Source organism: Diorhabda carinulata, chromosome 9, assembly GCF_026250575.1.
Source record: "Diorhabda carinulata isolate Delta chromosome 9, icDioCari1.1, whole genome shotgun sequence".
Taxonomy (NCBI): Eukaryota; Metazoa; Arthropoda; class Insecta; order Coleoptera; family Chrysomelidae; genus Diorhabda; species Diorhabda carinulata.
In genome coordinates, this window is record NC_079468.1 from 20,171,340 (window position 1) to 20,187,083 (window position 15,744).

General features: G+C 31.9%; 1 protein-coding gene across 5 annotated transcripts in view; it reads left to right on the forward strand.

Annotated features, from left to right (window-relative positions):
- Nucleotides 1-9,657, forward strand: part of LOC130898236 (uncharacterized) — a 173,290-nt gene extending 163,633 nt beyond the window's left edge. For all 5 annotated transcript variants that reach the window (XM_057807349.1, XM_057807351.1, XM_057807353.1 and 2 more), the window contains one exon: nucleotides 6,631-9,657. In XM_057807349.1, the coding sequence (XP_057663332.1) occupies nucleotides 6,651-7,529 (879 nt within the window). In that variant the 5' untranslated portion in view covers nucleotides 6,631-6,650 and the 3' untranslated portion in view covers nucleotides 7,530-9,657. The remainder of the gene's footprint in view (nucleotides 1-6,630) is intronic.
- Nucleotides 9,658-15,744: the final 6,087 nt, after the last annotated feature.

Genomic DNA, 15,744 nt, shown 5'->3' on the forward strand with positions numbered 1-15,744 from the left:
ACTGTAAGTATTTTAAGAATTCGGGGTGTTAGGTATCAAATTCAAATTAAAATTTTTTCGCGAGTGGAATCCCTCAGAAACAAATAAACAACAAAACAAAGTGAAGAAATGATCACTATGAAAGAAAATATAAAACAATCCGTAGCGTTTCATTGAATGCGTGCATCGGGATTTTGAACTGCAGGGATAATTCGTAGAAGTTGATATTAAAATCATCTGGTTTCGTGAAAAACATGAGGGGTGTTTAGCATCCAATAAGTAAACAGTAAAATCGTCAACATACTATTGGTGCGCCTAACCTAACCTAACTAAATTTTCTTGTGCGCTCGTCGAACGATCTTGCGGATTCGACACATTTAGTGTGCGCTAGATGCACGGAATGTTTTCTAAATGTGCGCTTCTCGAACACCACCACCTTCATTTAACTCATGGGATTTTATTCTATATACAAAGTGCACGAAAATCCTGGACAATATAAATTATTTTCAACTAGTAATCGCTGAATCACGTTAATTCATTTTAAGTTGTCGAAAAAACTTTTTATAATGTAAAGTTTTGTTTTCTGTAGGGTCATTAGAAGATCGTGAAGTAAATTTCAAATACCGAACTGAAAACAATTATAATAAACTTTCTGTAAATAAATAATATTTTGACGAAATTATTTAAAATGGTTAATGATGTGCGTACATTTATTGCAAACAATTCTAAACGGCTTATCATGAAGCTACCTAATGATATCCTAATGATTAGAAACTTAGGAATTTGAATTAGTCATATTTTTAAAATCTCGTAGGTCTTAGTACACAATATTTTTAGTTTATTATCAATCTTCAATCGGTCAACTACGGCCAACAATTAAACTCAATATTATTAGTGTTGTTTAGTTTTAGTATGATAACCATGCTTTGTGACAGTGTTGATTTTAATGATAAGGAAAATCTTCTAAATATTTTTCAAGACGATTCTTCTTTGAACAGTATGTAACAATTACTAGTTATAGTTCCGTTTATAGAGAACTTGATTTTTTGGTAGCTTATAAATATTATAAAATGTCTTACTTGTGATATATAAAACGCAAAAGTATATTAAATGTCGACGAAATGATTTTATGAGCACGTAAAAAAATTAATGACAAACAAAATTCCATTGCGGATTTAAACAGAAAATATGTTGTCATTGGTACGAAACTGTAAATTTTCTTAATTATTCGTATCAACTTGAGTTATATATATATATGAGACTGCAAGGAAAATTATTGATTTTTTCGTCATTCTCTCATTCCTGCCTACTAAACCAATCAAACATATTTGGTTCAAAATAATCAGAAAAAATGTAACTCTTAACTGTTCCCGGGACTCGAAATCGAAAAATTTTTCACCCTGAATCCGTGATTTTCCGATTTCTGTATTTTATGTCTTCGAAAATCACAATATCATACGTCTTTCCTAGGAGACTCCCTGATTTTTTTTGACCTTGTCAAACCAAATATGTTTGATTGGTGTCGTTGACAGAAATCAGAATATCACGGAAAATCGATGATTGTCTTCCCTATTTTCTCATATATATTTTAGCCCTTAGAACCTTCGCAAACTTCCCGGCAAAAATAATTTTATGATAAAATCTATCATCATCTTCACCATGTTTATAAAACGATAGTTTTATAAACATGGTAGGAATTAGGGAATGACGGCATGACCCATTTTTGTGCAAAGAAAATCTCATTTTCCAAGGAAAATGTCAATGGAAACCCAATACTTTCTATAATCTTTCCTTACTCGAAAAGGCGGGAGTCAGAAAATCGCTGGTGTAACACTAAGATCAAAAATTGTATGGAAAATGCATATTTGTCTTGCTAATTAACCACTTAATATTTTCTGCCATAAGGTGTCTTTGGTAAAAATGGCAAAAAATTATCAGTCCAGTGAGAATCGTCGAAATGATATCTGTGGCGATTGTAGTGATATCAAGTTTCACCATCATTAATACCGTTGGTCTGATTTTTGTAGTCTAGTATATAATCGTACGTTTATCTTTCTCTGAACTCATTAACTTCCTCTACATTCCATATTCTCCATCAGCCTTAGCTACTTTTGATAAGATTTCATGTATGTTATAGCATTTGTTCGCCGATGGTGACTTTACGGTCCCTTTAATTTTTTTTCACCATGCACAAGATGCTCATCATTTCGAAAATATGAACTTCAACTTTTTATAAGATACACAGGGTGAAAAGGTAAAGAGTTTGCAATTGTAGCAGTTTTTAGAGTCAAAAGGGAAACACTACTCTGTAGTAGCAATCACTGGCCTATCTTCTGCTTTAGGAACTCGGATTTCTTCCAAATTTCAATCCTCGTCAGTTGTGTGTATTTGAATTTATAACAAAAACGGCTAGGAGCGACTCCGTCTGCAGTCGGGGATATGTTTGTTGTATAATTGAACACTAATACTGCAGCAAAATGTGATAAATATGTCAATTAATTTTCCTCAAGAAGTCACGTTGCCTCGAAGACCCCAGCATTGTTATGGCTGTTTTGTTTGTATTTGGTTAGATTAAGCTGATATTCATATTTTCCAGTTGAGATTAAAGATTTAAATATGTTATGTTCTTACTATCAGATTTAAGTCGTCTACGAATACTGGGAATTGATGATTATTTTTCGAAAATTTTATTATTTCCTCCAATACAAAACTAAAGAATTTTGTGGACAGATCTAAGAGATCTCGTTTCATGTCAAATTTGAACTTCTTTCTTTCTTTTTATTATTTATTTATGAATTTTTATTTATTCTTTACCTTGGGCGTCTTCAGTTTCATTAATTTTAATTCAATAAAAGATTTTTTTTTTGTTTCCACGATATTTCATTGGTAAAAAAAGTTAAATCTGTAGAATGAGTCAACCCCCTTTCCCATTTAAGATTGCAGTAGATATATACGTGCCCGCCAGAAGGGGTTGATAAAATTTAGTTGTAAACCATGCCGAAATTTGTATCTTTAAAAATAATCATTGAATTTTCTTTAAGGACCGAAATATAGAAATAAAAAAATAAAAAATAAAAAAAAATAGCAGTTGTAGTATATGGAACAAATAGAAAGGGGGATCAATTTTTTAGGGGATGAAATTGGGAGATACATTTTGAAATTAGTCTATGGATAGTTACAATTTAGATCTGCGGGAAAATTCAATTTGAAATTTGTAAATTGAATTTCTAGGTTACATATCGAACTTTAAATAATCGTAGTAGCATTTTCTAAATTATATAATTTTTAATTTATACTGTAGTGTATAAATAGCCGACCTTTTTTTTAGAAATTATTAACAATTCCATTAATATATTAACCTTTCGAATACTATTTTTGTTTTTGACATACAAAAATATTTTCGAATTTATAACAATCAATAACAAAATCGGTTGTTGAACAAATTATATGAAATGAAATATTCCATGTTTCGTGCACAATTTTATTAATCGAATTGAACATGATATGTAAATTATAATATTAGACTAGTCGTGCATTTTCATTTTTGTATACGTTTCATCACCATATTTCAATCGAGGAATATTCTCCTCGTTCCTTTTTATCTTATCAAGTGAAGAAAACTCCCGCATTTTTTTCTCTTTTTGCCCTTTATTCCTTCATTTCTTCTGTCCATTATTTTCCTTGATAATCTATTTCATTTTATGATCACAATATATTTATTCCAATCTCATATTATTACTTCTCGAATCATTACAGTTTTATCTTGTTCCACTTGGTGTTCCCGTTAAGACTTTCAGTTATTCAATCACATTTTATTTGAATCGTGCCATTTTGTTAATTCCTATCTTGAGTACGCTTCCCACCTTGTTGGAGTTGGACAACAGACAAACGCAACAAAAAATCTGCTACTTACAAAAGTATAATGCCGAATGGAAGAATGTCAAGGATTGTCAGTCAGTAATTCGTTGAATTAAACAATTACAAGTCCTGTATCCTGTATAACATCTGAAAATTATATAAAGCTTTCAGCGTTTCTGAAACATCCGACCAAAAAATAACGAAGATTTTACACCATAGGAATCGAATGAATGTATTGAAGGAGTACCAGATCATTTACTTCGTTTGACCCAAGTGAGTCATCAAAAACTAAATTTTTTTAAAAAAATTTGTTTTGATATTACCAGAATGATGAATGCACCATAAAAAAGTTGGCGTAAATACGAGGTCTGGCTATTAAATTACGAGACTGGTTATGAAAAAGGTTTTATTATAAAATTATTCTACATTCGAATGCTCCCCTTCAATATACTCCCCCTCCTCTCTCGACACATCTTTCCATACGTTTTTCCAATTGATCGAAGCAGTGCTGGAAATCTTCTTTGGTGAATTCTGCCGTTTTTTGCTTTACCGCTTCCATCGCCTCAATTCGGGTCCCTTTCAAAGCAGATCTTTTTCTAAACTTTCAAGGAAATCTGAGTAGACCCGTCGACGCAAACTTTTGGTCAGGAGTCAGATTTTTTGGCACAGACTTTTGTCATGTGTAATTCCTCGTGTAAAATGTTTCTAATCGTTTCTTTATCGGTGTTTACAGCCTCTGCAATCATTCAGATGCTCATTCGACGATCTGCACGCATAATTTAGTTAATTTTGGTCACTGTTTCCGGAGTTGAAACAGTCACAGGGCGACCTTGGCGCTGGTGATCTTCAGTGCTCTCTCGGCATTCACTAAAGCGTTTACACCACTCAAAAACACGCGCACGAGATAGAGAATTGGCCCTATAGGTCTCTTGCAACAATTTATAGCACTCAGTCCGAGTTTTGTTCAACTTAACGAGAATTTTGAGATTAATACGTTTTTCGGCACACGTTCGTTTCAAACCGCTACTGCACAAATACTATAATAGTGACGGAAATGTGTTTTAGGACGTGCATAGACAAGATATCTAGAGACCCAACGCACTACTCGTGTTTTACCTCACCCGTCTAGGGCGCCGTCTAGGCGCGCAGTCTCGTTATTTAATAGTCAGACCTCGTAAGTTGGATTCAATCAGCAAACAAATTGGTATGTTTCCAAACTGAAAGAACCTCAATTGAACACGGGTCATTCATTGGTTGATCATCGATAACAATTTTTGTGGGTGAAGTTATAGCTTCGAAGAAATTAAGAGGGTGCAAAACAACTAAACTTGCCGAAGTTTACATCGATGACAATAAAATAACGAGTTATGAGGAGGAAGCGAACGTAAATAACAAGAATAAATTGTAGCATATTAGATGTAGTGCTTATGATAAAGAAAATCCATCCACCTTTCAATAATTGTCGTAATATTATGATTATCACGTTTATAAATATTAATATTTTTGTTTTAGTTGTAAAGTATTATTATTATTATTATCTCGTGTAACTAACCATCACTTGATCCTTATATTTTTGTCCTGTCATGTTTTCATCCAATACAATCAATTCAGTCCAGACCATAATTATAACTCTTCGAAAGGGGTGAATGTCTTGATGCAAGGGCGCGAATGGATGTATCCATATTCGTTCTTGTTCACTCTCTGAAAACAATTTATCACATTATTACATGATTTTGATTTATGTGATAAGAATTCGGCCATATTCATACTTACGTAACCATACTTTGCGATTTTTTGGATTCAATTTTTCAACCAATTTGAAAAATGAAAGCTTTACGTTAAATCTTTAGAAAGAATTATATGAAAATGTATATAATTATGTCTCGTATAAACTCAATATTTGTTCTGATTGCTGGTCTATTATAACATAAACTCCAATTAAATTGTGCAATTTACTGACTACGAAAGGTGGGAATTTCAGTAAATTGTCAGCCAGTAACGGTTCGTTGGATTGAAATTAATTTACGGAACCACTGTAGGTGCATTTGATATATGTTTACAATGGATTTAAAGGGTTATATCATCAGCGATGATTGGTTGAAAGACATTATTAACATTTCATTGAAGAGAATATCTTTATGTACAATTATTAGGATATTAATCGAATTCTACGAGGGTTATTCGGAAACAAGATTTTATAAAATTCCGTACTTATGTCTAATCATAGTTTAAACTCCAGTTTTACCTTAGGTTGTAAAATTGACCGTTAGTCGAGAATTTAGGAAAACATGTGTTGTAAGTGATAATAGAATTGAATTCTTAGTACCTAATTATAACACTTGAATTTTTGTGAATATGTAGATGAATAAAAACGATCCTCTTATTAAATTCAAATGCATATTTTGATATTTGTCAACAGCTTTTGCTTGCTTTGATTGGTGTTCACAGTCACGTGGTGGAAAAAAAACGCGAAATAAATTGATTTAATTCAAAACGAATAATTGGGTACTAAGTCCTTATTGTATAGAATATAATATAATCGACAACGTGTGTGTTGAAAAAACAGACGAAATTTTGCTTTAATTTGTTTGAAGAAATTATTCCCATATTTGCTATAAGATATTCCGTTCAATGACATTGGAAAAATATTTATGTTTTAATAAGGATAACTTTGTTTTTTATTTCGAAATTATTTTTCGTATAATATTTGAATTGGAATTAAAAAGAAACGATATCAAATTAACATCTAACGTAAATTTATTATGAATTTTGATGTTTTGTTTTCATTTTCAGATTTTTTCGAGTCTTCAGCAATGAAATCCCCTCCACCGTCCGTAGAAACCGATGACTGCGACGATATTTTCGGCCCTCCCCGTACTTATCCTGGTGGATACTGTCCCCCGAAGAACCGCCCTTCTATGATCTCACCCAAGTACCGTCTAAAAGAAGAACGAAGGAAAGTACTAAAAATTAGTCTTAATAAACTGAAGAAAATCGAAGATGCCGAGAGAAGTTTATGTCGATCAGTACTAATAAATAATACGGTGAAACGTTTACAGCAGGAAGTCAAGGAAGAAAAATGTCAAAAATATTTCAATTATCCTCGTTGTTTTGACAATTACATGAGCTTAAAGAACGAGAGAAATGAAGAGAATCAATTGATACCTGCGGAAACATATACCATAGATAACGATTTGGACACCGTTAACAAAGATGTTCTGACTATCGTAGAAGAGAATTTGAACGGTTTAAATAGTTCAGAGAGTTATCGATTCTCTGATACTTCCACGGAGAATACCACCTGCGGCGATAGATTATCTTCTAGGAAACGTTCATTCGACGATATGGAGGACTGTGATGTGCAAGACGTACTTTCCCAATTCTACATGCCGCCAACTCCCAGGATGCTGACCTGCATAGATGACGACGAAGATGTCAACGTCGTCGACGACGAACCGTCGTCACCTAAAAAGGTTAAACCCGATTCAGAGCAATCAGATTCTGAGAAAAATAGTTGTGATAGTTCCGTAGCCAATTTTAATAATGTTTTACAAAACAATACACAGGAATCGCGTTTAAGGTACTCGAATTCAAGCGAAAACGATAATTCGTTGAGTTGTGGACAAGCGTCGATGTTTAGTGAATACCAAAGTAATGTTTTTCACAACTTAATCGCTTCTTTGGAAACGTAGTGTTTTATAGAAAAGCATAGACGATTACAATAACTTTTTTATGTGATATTTAGATTCAATTCTAATTGGTTAATTTTTATTTTAACTATTTAATTTATTGTATTAACAGGATATATCAACAAAGTTTTTTTATCTAATTAGTTCTACCTTAATCTTTTCTAAACTGTCCCCAATGATTAAGTATATTAAGGGTTTCTATTAGCTTTTTTGTCATATTCAAAGGTCCTGTCGTAATTTTTTTATTTTTTAACTTTGTTATAGTATTTATTAAACATTTCTACTCCATGAAAAGTTGTTAAAATTTGATATTTTAAGAGTTTGTTACACTTTTTTATCATTTTTATTGAAACTTACTTTTAATATTTCCATACTTTGATATTTTGATGGCTTATAAAAAATTTTAGTCATTCATGCAAGAGCTATTTCCAAAAATTGCATATTTTATTAGTTCAGACAACTTTTTTGTCATATTTATGGTAATGTTTCTTTTTTATTGTCAAAATTTGTGAAAATTTCGATTGTTTATTGAAAATTTTAGTTCACGAGTGACACACCGTTTCAATACCAAAAATTAGTGTTAAAGTAAAACAAAGGCTTAACTGCTATAATTTTACAAGAGAAACAAAAGTTTCCAAACTATGTATCCAATTAAATTTTTGTTAATAGCTGTAAATTAGTGTTTTGCTTCAGAAGCCTCATTAAAAAAAGAATATAAGCCAATTGTGTGTTTTTTGTAATTGCGTCTATATTTCTTAGACTTAAAATTACCCAAACGCAAAATATTTTTTTCCATTGGCTTTGAAAATGGCTAAGGAACAAAAAATGCGTGGTTGAGGTGGCAGAAGGAAACTGATTTGAAAAAAAAAATAATAATTTTAAGAATCTTTGGCCTACCTACCAGGTAAGGTTCTATATTCGTTTTCTGTTGGTATAACATCAACCAATTTTGTAATTTTTTGCTCGACAATACAATTAATTAGGTACAAACAATGATCCACTTTCTATTTTCTTTTAAAACACGCCGAATTTAACAAATTGTATTTAATAACATTATATATTACAGTTTTTGATCATATTTTTCACAAAGAGCTTCCAAATTATCTTCATTTAATTAGTTTTGAAGTTGGTACTATCATCCCTATGAAACCCTATCATCTATTGTCAATTCGTTTGAATTTGGGGCCAAATCAAAAGATTCCCGAAAATGTTTATGTCGAATAGTTGTTTTCAGCGGATACCAAAAAAAAACAAATTACCTTTATAAAACTTACTCCTCATTGAGTGAAAGGATTAAAACAATTCTAGTTGAAATAAAATTGAAAAGTATATTATTATTAAAGATTAATAACTAACTGATCTTACACATTAGAGGATATTTTCTAGTTTAGAGGACTCCTAAAGTTTTGATATGTATTTTCAAATATTCTTAACTAGCTTTCTAAGAACCACACGGAACTAAGATTTTCATAAATAAAGGAAAACAATTGGATAGTGCAATTTTAGAAACGGTGCTGTTATTGATGATGGCCACTGAGATTTCCATTTTAACCTTATAGAATCGGAAATTTTTATAGAAACAGAAGTTTTTTCCCGTGTCACTAAATCCTACCATATGATCCAAAATCACCACCCTACACAGAAAAAACAGTGGTCTAATTTTCATCTTAGTAACACGGAAATTTTAAAACTAAACCAACCTAACCTAATCTAATGATCCGTATCCAATTGCCACGGACTTACTAAGGCTATTCTTACAATCAAATTATTTATTAATAAATTTTTTGTATAATTAGTTCTAAATGAATGTCAGGTTTCATTTGTAGGTGGTATTTAATCGTGGATGATATTTTAACCTGGCGTTATATAGGTGGAAAATTCTTACACCAGTACATATTTGGGGTCTGTGAAAACTCATTTTCCAAACTTTAACATTTCCTTTCACTTTAAATTTTCCAATATTTTATACTTTCATATACTTAAGCAATCATCTAGAAATCATAATAACTCAAAAAAATACTTTATCGAAAATTTATTTAGAGAAAAAGAACTAAATAAAAGAACCATGTGTATTTTGGCCTGCTGAACAACACATTTTTTTTTCTAAAAATCAGTTAAACAAAAATAAAAATTCTAGCTCTAAAAAATGCTTAAAAAACAAAAGTCTAACAACAAGGGAGCAAAAAGAAAATTCATAAATATATTTGAGAGTTACGAGTAAATCATTACTCCTTGTCTGAGTTAACAAAATTTTCACATCTCAGCACTGCATGTTCCATCCATAGTCCACAGGAGTATTTGGTTTCGCTATCTCGACTTCTTGGGCCTACGGAACACCTAAAACCTTTGAAACTTTAGCCGGAGGAACTTCAACGTTATTTTTATCGAAATTTTCAATTTTCTGACAAATATTTCAGGGTCTCCTCAGGTTATTCTTCCTATCATTAATCTGTCCTTGGATCAGTTGTATGCCCAACATTTTGATAAAAATCCTTCTCAAAAGTTTGAAATCTTGATTTTTTTTCTCTGTATATCACCTAAGCATTAATAGCAGCCTGTATTCAGTAAAGAGAAAACAATTGTAATTGGCCATCTACGTGAATTTCTTGAAACATTGTACGTTGACGATAGTTCATCGACGACGTCTACTCCGCTTTTAGTAAAATTATTGAAGCTGATTATTTCTTTTATCATTTTATTATCTCATTATCGAAAAACAAGTTCCAACATTCTAAAGCACTTTTTTAGCATCTTTTGCAATTTGTTCAACACCAGGCAAATGAGTAATAATGTTTTCTGCTCTTGTTAGAACACGTCCACTTCCAGGTTGTTTATTCCACTTGGTTCCATCTTTTCCAACATAAATATTTTTGTTTCTTTAAAGGAGGCTTACATTTGTATTTTCCAAATTACTTCCAGTTTCACCTTTTGATATTTTGATATTTATCCGGGTCATTGTTAGGTGTTTGATCTTCCATTGTTATATCCTGCTCAGTTGGGTTCACTTTCAGAAACCAAATCAATGTCATTTTCGCTTCCTGAAACCACTACTTCGTCATCAGTTTCTCTCTCAGCCCATAGCTTCAGGAGCCTTTTCTGATCCTCCTCGTAAGACATGATCGATATTTCTGAAGAAAAAAAATTTACTTTGCTTTGCTGCGTACAACTCAAAATAATACTTCACAACATCAGTTACACGAATACATACGTTTCAACGGCGTATGCTTTTATTCAATGTCAACCAAGTACTGAGTTGAGACCCGGAAGAGTGGGCGGATACATATTTGGGAAGCTACAGGGACGGACACGTGAATAGCTTTACATTTGGTTTCATTTTCAAAGAGTTTTCCGCAACTGGCGTTTATTAAACCCCACGTATGTAACGCCGGGTTAAAAATGTCCGTGCCTCTATGGTTGGAATTAGAATCACGGATTTTTCTGTGGAGGGTGCCAATAGACTCTTTAGAAGTTTTAGAAAACATATGTGGCATCTATGCTTTTACTAATTTTTCACGTTGATATTAGATTTACTATACTATGGATTAACCTTTCATTGGACGTTATTTTCGGCTTAGCAATTATTGTTGGGATCGATCAAAAAATCAAGTTGGAAATTTTTCGAGACAAATTATGGGCATAATATGGAAACCACATTTATTGTCAAAAGGTATTTTATAAAAAAAACTTGTTGTATATCCTGTTATTAACAATTAAATATATTCAAGTAATGATCAAAATTATACTGTAAGTGATAAAAATGTAGGATTATGCTTATGTTTTTTTAATATAGCAGCTAAACAAGAATTTTAAGTAAGCTAAAAATGTATGTGTGTACTTATTTAATTGCTATATAGAGTCTCTTTTTCAAAAAGTACCCAAAATCAATTTTATTATTGCGATAGACACCTGTGATGATTCTCTGTATTGTTTCAAAAATATGACTAGATTCAAATACATGCTATATATGGTTTTCGATAGAATCACAACTCGAAAGAAAAAGTAGTTTTTTTAAATCAAGTACAAAGATTGATATTCTACAATTAAGTGTCCTAAAAGAATGTTTCTTTTGATAGAAAAAAATAATAAGTTTGCTTTTGGTATAGTGACAGCTTCTACAATCAATAAAGACGTTTAAGAAAATGTGACATTGAGTTAAATTGTTTTTGATTTGCAGAATTATCAACTACTCTGAATTGGCACCAATTAAGAATTGAAATACCTTATCATTTATTAAAATTCCATGAATCTTATGTCTGTACTAGCGAAAGGGCTACTAGTATCACGAATTTATAATTTACGAAGCCTCAAAGTATGTCTTTGTGTATTTCTACAGCTTTTTAAGATATCAATACAATAATAAAACAATGAAACATAAACATTATCTAACTAACAAAAATGCAAAGTAAACATACAGCAGATAAAGAGACATAATACAAAGGAAACGATAAAGGTATAAGACGTTTTGTGGTTTGCAATCAATTCCATTCCTCGTTAAGTATCAAATACCAAATATGATAATTCGAAACATACGGCTTATTAGTGTTTAAAAAATAACTAAGATTAATATTTTATTTAATTCATAAAGTAAGTCAACGGTATCAAAATTATTTTATATAAATTTATTAGCCGAAAACATCAAAATTTAGAATATATTTAACTTATAGTTATTAGCTTCAGGATAGAAAGGCGATGCTATTCAAAAAACAAATTTTTTCAACTTACAAATGATGTAACAACAAAAGATCTTTCGAAATTGATGGAATGTCACCACAAATGTAGCGTAACTATCGAAAAAATCGTTGCAATGCTGAAAAGAGAATTCCACAGCTGATCTCAACATTTATAATTCGAATGTAATATATTTGATTGAATATTGGAATAATAAATTCGAAATAGAAGTAAACTACTTAAAAGTCTTCCTTCGAAATTTACCGAACAAGTGTTTTTAGTAAGAAAAGTTTATTTTGAGTAGTTTTTGAACGAATATTATATTACTTCGGTATAATATTGACTTTTACATGTATTTTGTATCACATTTTATTGTTGTTAATCGTTAGAAAATGCTTTCTTTTATAAGTTTAAATGTATTATCAATATCGCTCTTCATAAAATAAGTAATCAAAGTACAACAAGAAAAATTTTAAAAAACTCACTTTTTTAAAAATATAAATGTTTATGTTATGTTATATAAAGTTTCAATCGATGATTCAAATACCCATCATTATGCACAGCAAAATTAAAATTTCCAATTTTTTGTCAATATTCATGAATTTTCCGTAATATTAATTTGCTTCAAAGAATTTCTTGGAATTTCATAACATATTTTCCCATTTGATCTGTATTGGACCTGTATTAGTTTTCCCTATTTGTTGTCAATCTTCTTAACTCCCTATCTTCCAACAGGTTTTCTTCAAAACTCTATTTGTATAGAAGCAACTCAAAAGCAACAAATTTTAATTCAAACTCACGAGGTTAGAAAATATCACGTGAAGCGGATTCTGAAAATACATCGAACACTTTCACACAAACCACAATTGTCTCCATTGAACTCAATACAACGTTTCCAAGACTGTTGCAATGGTTCGAAGAATCCTTGGTAATCGTTTGATATCAACCACGGTCACAGCTTCCTCGACCTCCTCTTCGCTTCGAGTTCTTTTGAGGTGTGATTCAACTTGGAATAGAAATAAGTCGTCGGGGGTGATATTGAAGCTAAATCATTAGAACGCTAAACATATTTTATCAATCAATCTGCAGTGTACCGTGGTGCATGATCAGTTTATCTTGGCGAGTTCAAACAGCACTAAAACTGTCCAATCACTATTTCGCTGACAGACACATATTTACGATATCGAGAAAAAACTATCAACGTTTCCTTCAATCGCTAGTTAGATATCTTCACTTTTGTTGGATAACATACGTTTGGACACTCAAATACCCAGGTATCATCTCCACAGATTACCAGCTTCTGCCTTCGCTTTGAAGGCAGCACAACTAATGTTTGCAGATAGTTTTTTGCGTTTGTTCTTGTTCGTGCTTGATACATTCTAGCAACATCTTCATCCGTGCTTAAAATGTCGTATATCGATGCTATGGATATGGAAAAAACTATCAACATTGTCTTCAGTCGCTGCTTGGATATCGTTGTATTTATTAGACAACTTTTGCTTTGTCTCTGAATTCTGAATGCAGCACAACAAATTTTTGCATTTCCCGCATTTGTTTTTGTTTATGAATGAAAAATTTTGGCACCATATCAAACGAACGATAGACATTGCGTCAGTACAAGTGATAATTGAAGCTACTTGACTTGGATCGTCTTCTACTGATTTACTGATCTTTTGTTCAATTCAAACCCGCATGGATTTTCCTTACACTTGTCTTCATACATCAACGCACAGGAAAATACGCACAAACAAAACATTCCCTGATTTCAATCTTGAATAATTCCCGGAACTTAACCACCACACCCATCTCTGTAGTTTAACTTATTAGTTGCGCTACTTAATAGTTTATGTTGCTTAAGAATGTTTCTTGCGCTTCATTTACAACCGCGGTAATATCTAATGTAATATCTGTTTATTTTCATTTTTCTTTCCTTGGTTAGGTTATTTTATCTCTCAAGTCTCAAATCTTTTTTGTCTATTATTTAGAGATGTTGTAATATGTAATACGCTCTATTCCATAGAGTTTCCCTATTTGTTCAGTATTTGGGTGTATCATGTTTTTCTTTTTTCCTTGTGCTTGCAAGAAATTCAGAGTCTTCTTGATGTGATATTAACATGAAAAGTTGCATCAAATCAACGAATTTGCTTGAACTTGATGAAAATGTATATTTTACGGAAACAATCATAATTATTTCTGTATTTGAAAACAGATGTGCTTAGTTTTGGTTGACACTTTACCTCAAAGACTCGAGGTCTGGCTATTAAATAACGAGACTGGTTACGAAAAAGGGTTTTATTGTAAAAAATAGTCTACATTCGAATGCTTCCCTTCAATATAGTCCCCTACCCTCGCCATACACCTTTCCATACGTTTTTTCATTCATCAAAGCAGTGCTGGAAGTCTTCTTGGTGAGGGTCTTCAGGAGTTCTGGTTTACCGCTTCCATCGACTCAATTCGGTTCCCGTTCAAAGCAGATTTTATCTTCAGAAACAAAAAAAAAGGTCGCACAGTGCTAAATCTGGTGAGTAGGGCGAGTGTTCGAGCACTGGAGTGCATTTACTCGGGCCATTTTTTACGAACTCGTTCTCGCAGTGTTGTCAAAACTGGCAAACTCGTCGTGTTTTGGGACGTTCATTGATAAGATATCTAGATATCCAACGCACTATTCCTTTTTTAGCCTAACCGTCTAGGGCGCCCTCTAGGCGCGTAGTCTCGTTATTTAATAGCCAGACCTCGTATCCTACCTATTTTTAATTTCAATATTCACTTTAAAACCAGATTTCCTGCTGTGAATATGAGTACTTTTTTAGAAGAGCGATTTAAATCAGATCTTTTTGCCGAAAAAAGTTTATTAAAATAATACAATATATAGAAGTACTGTACGCATAAGAAAGCTCTCTGTATTTTTTGAAAAAATCTTCTATAAAATATGTCTTTCCCATTACGTCACTCTTATAGTTTTTAAATGTTAGAGAGCAACTCAAACTGTGATATTACGAAGTAATGTATAAAACTAATGCGTTTAAACTTAGACAAAAGTGTACAGAGTGTTCCTAGCTATAAGTTACGACTATGGATCTATCTTCTGCAATAAGCAAAGCTAATAATTAACAAAATAGGCAATAACAGCTGTTGAATAATTGTTGCAAGTTTGTGAAAAGTATTACTGAGATAATATGGAAATGTCTTGTTTGCAAAACTTTGCTAATAAGGTAAATGTCCCGATGTTCGTCACGTGAAGATAACCATTTAAAACATTAATTTTCCCCTATAAAAATCTCGTTGATATCAAGTAATTCAAAGTAGGTAGAGATGTTTTTTTTTTGTATCAAATTAACAGCGAAACCCGGCGTCTCGAGGTAAACATTTTTTGATATAGATACTGTAGATTTCTATTTTCAATTTCTAGACACTTATCCGGCAATAAAACGTGCAGTGCATATAGAGCTTATCTAATAGAGTAAACTAATTGACTTTCCAGATCAATCCACAAATTCCTAGAACCTCTTAGAACGTGTTAAATCTCTTATAATTTCAATTATTTTAGAAT